At 36.2% G+C, this 6,357-nt stretch overlaps 1 protein-coding gene across 1 annotated transcript in view; it reads left to right on the forward strand.

Annotated features, from left to right (window-relative positions):
• ZMYM1 (zinc finger, MYM-type 1) overlaps positions 1-6,357 on the forward strand; it is a 40,953-nt gene that overhangs the window by 18,041 nt on the left and 16,555 nt on the right. Inside the window, exons 2-3 of the mRNA XM_006867609.1 lie at positions 1,132-1,204; positions 1,545-1,794. Coding sequence (XP_006867671.1) covers positions 1,132-1,204; positions 1,545-1,794 — 323 coding nt within the window. The remainder of the gene's footprint in view (positions 1-1,131; positions 1,205-1,544; positions 1,795-6,357) is intronic.

Below are 6,357 nucleotides of genomic sequence, written 5' to 3' on the forward strand. Positions count from 1 at the left end.
AAGCCTCATCTTTCTCCCATGGAGCGGCTGGTAGTTTCAAACCGCTGACCTTAAGGTTCGCAGCCCGATTCGTAACCACTACGCTACCAGAGCTCCTTGAGGAGACTTCAAAAAAATTGTGGGGAAACAGGATTAAAAGATAGTGGAATTTTTCCTTGAACTTTTTGAAGCCATCTCATATATGTTGTTAATGCTATAATGAGTATGTCCAAGAAAGGGATTTGAAAGAATGGGCTATTTAAAGTTGGGCCTTTGGAAAGACAAAAGGATTGCTTAGAATATAATGAGATCAACTGAAATTAACGTTTTTGCTTTTATATTTTTAACTTAAAGCAATAAAATACTTTTTATGCTAGCTGTTGTTACATGCTGTGGAGTCGATTCCGACCCATAGCGACCCTGTACAGGGTTTCTGAGGCTGTAAATCTTTACGGGAACAGAAAGCCTCATGTTTCTCCCACGAAACAGCTGGTAGTTTCTAACTGCTGACCCTGAGTATAGCAGCCCGATTCATAACCACTATGCCACCAGAGCTCGTATATATATGTATATATACATACGTACATACATACACACACATACCTAGGAGGGGAATAGCTGGGTCATGTGGTAGTTCTATGCTCAACTTTTTGAGGAACTGCCAAACCTTTCCATAACAGCTCTACCACGTTGCATTCTCACCAGCAATGGATAAAGGTTCAAATTTCTCCACATCCTCACCTACGTTTGTTATTTTTTTAACCGTAGAATTCCTGTTGTTGTGTTGCACCTAGCCAGTTCCAACTCATTGGGACCCCATAAATAGCTGACCTTGTGGGAGTAAAATGGTATCTCATTTAAGTTTTGATTTGCATCTCTTTAATGGCTAATAACATGGAGCATCTTTGATGCATGTGCTTTTTGACCATTTGAATAAACTCTTTGGTGAAATGTCTGTTTAGGTCCTTTGCCCATTTTTTGATTGGGTTCTTTTTCGTGGTGTTAGGTTGTAAAGTTTTATTATATTTGCTTACCTAACTACCATGGTTTGCTTCAATTCACAAACAGACTTGAGCATAGTTTATCACTTTTTGTTGAATGACTGGGTGTCTTAAATACTTTGTATTCATTGTTTTCAACTCTCTTTTTTAGGAATATTTTCAAGCCCAACAGCCCAAAACTCAGGAGAGTGAACTGAAAATGAGCACTACGTTGTCAGACACTGGTAACAAAATTGTGTTAGCTAATATTTGTTCTGTCTAATACAGAAGTTCTGGTATGGTACTGTAGGATAAGCACTGGACCAAAAGGTAAGTTGAACCCTAAGGTCAGAGGTTCAAACCTACCAGCCACTCCTTGGAAACCCTATATATAGGGTTGCTCTGAGTCGAAATCCACTTGACAGTACTAAACAACAATATAGTCTACTTTGTTTTTAGAATGTTCTGAATAGTTCATTGTGTTGGGTTTCAAGTCTAGGAGAATAACCTCTAAAAGAAAGGAAAAGAGTGCATTTTTACTTTTATGTAAATCCTAATTTTTCTCTTCATATTTTGTTTTCACAGCTTCGCAATTGACTACAGGCATTCCGCTTTCTCTGGCATCATCTGGCGTAAACAAAATGCTTCCTTCAGTTTCAACCACAGTTACTCAGGCTTCTTGTTCTGGTTGTAAAAAAATCCTCCAAAAAGGACAAACTGCTTATCAGAGAAAAGGATCTACTCAGCTATTCTGCTCCACACTGTGCATCACTGAATACATTTCATCAGCAAGTTTACCGGCTTCTTCCAAGAGAACTTGCTCAAACTGCTCCAAGTATATAATTCTAAATTATGCCCCCTTTTACTTCCCTACCTAAATCTTTATCATTCTTGGACATAATTTTCTACATTTTCATTGTTCTGAAAAAAATGTTACCTTTGTATAGTGAAAATAAGCTGTGCCTGCTTTACTTCCTCTAATAGGTTTTTCAGATAAAGCTTTTCAACTAGTTGAGGAATTAAAGTATGAAGAGCTCGGTTTCTCTTCAACTTTGAAATAATGTGATTTCTAAAACATATTTTTGTGTTCTTCTCAGTTGAAATTCTCTAGAAGTAGGATGAATGTACAAGAAGGCTTCAAAAAGCTCACGGATAAAATGGGATTAAAAGATAATGGAATTTTTTCACAAACTTTTTGAAGCTCCCTCATGTGTCAGTTCTGTTTTATCATTTAACTTGTAGGCAGCAATCACTCAAAAGTTAATCTAACATTTATTTTGGAACTTCTAAGGTTTTAAGTAATAGAATTATTTCTTTTTTTAATGGTAAACAAAGTTATTTTTTTGAAAACGTCAATAGTCTAGTGATTGATAATCATATATATATATATGTATATAATCCTTTTGAAGGTTTCTCTAAGGGTCTTTTTTGCTTTTTTACATATGTAAGGCAATTTAGATTTTGAGACAGTACTGATTTCCCTCAAGTTCATAATAAAATAGTGGAAAATGTCCACAGCTTCTCTCTCTACCCTGAAAGTCCTGCAGTAATATATTTCTGAGTTCTCACTACTCATTGAATGTTAATATAATGCTAAATTTAAGCTTTGCCTCTAAATATAATGAATTCCTTTCAAATAATGACTTGTTTTAGAATCTGATTGCCATCATTTGAATCCTTCTCCCACAATTTGCAGTCATGTTTTGCTACCCAAAGTATGATCCTTGAATAGCTAGATCAGCATCATCTAGGAGCTTTTTAAAAATCATTATTTCGAGTCTCATCCAGACTTACTGTTTCAGACTCTGCATTTTAATAAGATCTCAGGTGATTCATAGACATGTTAAAGTTTGGGAAGCATTGAGAACAGCTTTGCTTCTTAGTATTCCCATCTGTTTTGTTACATGTACATAAGAATTTTGAGAATTAAATAATAGATTTAATGATTAGGACAATATTGGCAAATAATAAGACCTCAATAAATGTTAGCTACCACTATTCTCTTAAACTCACAATGGCTTTTTATTGGTTACTTTAGTTTCTCTTTTGACTGCTGCTTCAGGTGTTATCCATTGCTTCAAGTCTTACCACCCCCTGAAGAACCCAGAAAGAAATTAGGGAAAAAAGTCTTGCCCCCTTGAGTTCTATACAGGTTCACTATGAGTTGGAACTAACTCCGACTCCACAGTATATAACCACCAACTACCACCACCCTTGAGTTCTGCTTAACCTTTTGTCTTTTGCTTTCTCAACCCTTTGATGCTGTTTTGTCTTCGGTGGTTTTTTTCTATGGCTGTATGGCACCATCCTTACTTACTTCTTCAGCATGCTTTCTCTCTGCAGAATCATAACACTGAAAGGGACCTTAGAGATCATGCAATCCACACCTTTTCTTTTGGTTTTTAGGAAACTAAGGTCCTGAAAAGTTAAGATACTATGTTGCTCTGTTCAGAGTTTCCCTTTTTGTATCTTCAGCAAGTTGAAACTAATTGACAAAAGCTGAAGCAGGGAAGATTTAGTATGTAAACTGCTGGTTAAGGCAAAGAAATCTAGTAAGAGCAAAAATAGAAGTCAAATATTAATTTTGGAATAAAATTTTTTGTAATATAACTATTTTATAGATTAGTGGAAATATGGTAATACAGCTTAGCCTGTGAGAAACTATCTACTTAAAAGTAATTTGTGCTTTTTTCATAAAGTTTTTTTATTCCGCAATCATTAGTATCTTACATTAATTTATAGTTCTTAAAATTTTAGTTAATTTTCTGTTTTTTTTTTTTTTGCATTTTATTTTAAGCTTAATTTACTGCCAAGCCTAAGTTTTTGTTTCTTCAGTTTCTTCTGAGATACATCTTTTTCTTCAGTGCAACCTCCTCTTCTGGTTTAGGAACAATTTGTTCCTTTTCAGTAAGGATCATCTCAGTGTGGCAGGGGGAAGCTCATGTAGGGTTTGATCCAACCATGAGCTCTGTAAGTTTGGTGGCGCATCTTGGGGACTTTGTTGACCTGGATCTGCTCAATGACCGGAGAATCCATATCTAAACCCTGAAGTTTAACATAGCTCTCTATTTGTAAGCATCTGCAGCAAAAATTTCAGTGCTGTTTTTGGGCCGCTGACTCTGTATCAAACCCCACTGTTTGGCCTGGGCACACCTGCTGATGCCACTATTGTAAAGTTGGAATGGTACACATTGCTTCTGCTAAGTGACATCTTTACGATACTTGGTGGCTTTCCAGCTATGCATACTAACTTTGATGGCTTGGGCAGTCTCACAGGTATTCTTAAAATGGACCCAGAGATTTGAACCTCTGGATTTGCATGATTTTGTGGGGTTTTGTGCATTGAGTGAGTTAGTGGAACACTTTGTTACCTCACGACGCTTATGGAAAGAGAGAGGCAGTTTTCTGTTACTTTTAAGGTTTCTTTTCTGTTGTTGCTAGGTACCATCAAGTTGATTCTGACTCATAGTGACCTTATATACAAGAAAACAAAACACTGCCCAGTCCTGTGCCATCTTCAAAGGCATTGTTATGTTTGAGCCCATTGTTACAGCCACTATGTCAGTAAGATGTTAATTTAAATTTGTTTGGGATTAATGCCATTTTCATTTTATTTCATAAGCCAAATGAAAGAAGGATTACTTTGAGGATGACATTTTAAGTCTTACTGTAAAAAGGTGATTTTTTTTCCTGAGAATGATGGATTTAAGAAGTGTCATTTCTAAATTTAGTATTCCAGTTGGAACCAATGGAGACCTAGTTGAGGTCAAAATAGTCCCATACACTAAAACTCTCTCTAACACTTGGTTTATTTATAAGACAGTTGTTCAGACCTATGTTCAAAGTTTGTTTAAGCTAATTTTAGGCACTTCTAATAAAATAGATTTTTAATTTTTTGTTTATAAGACCTTAATAGGTTAGAACCCAGTAATATAGCATGCTTATAGCAGTATTTCTTCTGCCTCCCTTTCTATATGGCTAATTTTTTCTCTTTAAAGTCAGCCTCAAATATGTTTCCCTTTCATCTACTCCCATGCCATCTTCCCAAGTCATAATATAGTAGTGATTTTTAAATATTTGTATTGCCTTATTAGACTAAACATCTTGACGTTGTTGTTGTTGTTAAGTACCCTGGAGTCAGTTCTGACTTATAGTAACCCTACACAGGGTTTCCGAGGCTGCACATCTTTACAGGAGCAGAAAGCCTCATCTTTCTCCCATAGAATAGCTAGTAGTTTCAAACTACCGACCTTGAGGTTAGCAGCCCGATTCATAACCACTATGCTACCAGAGCTCCTTGACCAATTTTGCTCATCCCTGTATTCTCAAGACCTAACACTACCGGCCACAGAGTAAATTTTAGAAAAATTTTTGTCAGATGAAATGTAAGAACAGCATAACTCTAGCACTGTGGATAAAAATATATTTTAACTTTTTATTGTGAATTGAGTGAAAGTTGACTGAACAAATCACCAATTTTACATTCAACAAAGTATACAGTTCATTTCATCTCTATTGCAATTCCCACAATGTAGCATCATTTATCTCAATTTCCTATGTTTTCCGTTTCTCCTTTGTACCACACCCTTCTCAATTTTGTCCATAGGTAAATGCTGCCCTTTTGATCTCAAATGGTTGACCACTCTGTGGTATGCATACCTCACAAGCAATATATACATATATATATTGCTTGACTGAAAATTGAGCTGTGGCCCTGGATCACCCTTCAGGTCTCAGGGTTCTACCAGTTTCTGTCTGAAAGTAAACCTGGTGTTTTTTATGATTGTGAGTTTTGTTCCATATTCTCTCCCATTCTACCTAGCACCTTCTAATGCAATCCCTTTCAGAGCAATTGGTAGTGATAACTGGGCAACAGTTAGTTCATCTGGCTTCAGGCTAATTGTTTCCATGTGTTTTCAATTTTCATCTCTCATCTTTTCTCTGAACAAGGAGAGACCAATAGTCATATCTTAGACAACTGCTCATTGAGCTTTAAAGGTCTTGGTTGCTACTCACCAAAGTTGGTTATAGAATGTTGTCTTAGTGGACTATGTTATGCCAACCGATCACGGTGTCCCCTAAGTAGGACTGTATGCATTTTTTTATGTGTTTTGTTGGTGGTGTTGAGGCAACAAAACATACCAGTTCAACAGTTTCTACATGTACATTTCAGTGACACTGGTTATATTCTTTACTTTTGTGCAACCATTCTCATCCTCCTTTTCCTCATCGGTCATCCTCCATTAACATGAGTTCACTCCCACTAAGTGTCCTTCCTATCTAACCTTTATGTTGCTATAGTTAGCTTGATTCCAATAGATATTTAAAAGAGCACGGTCCTCAAAGCAGACATTTGTTACTAAGGTAAAGTACTATTTGTATTTAAAAGACTTCAGGG

Source organism: Chrysochloris asiatica, unplaced genomic scaffold (assembly GCF_000296735.1).
Source record: "Chrysochloris asiatica unplaced genomic scaffold, ChrAsi1.0 scaffold00106, whole genome shotgun sequence".
Taxonomy (NCBI): domain Eukaryota; kingdom Metazoa; phylum Chordata; class Mammalia; order Afrosoricida; family Chrysochloridae; genus Chrysochloris; species Chrysochloris asiatica.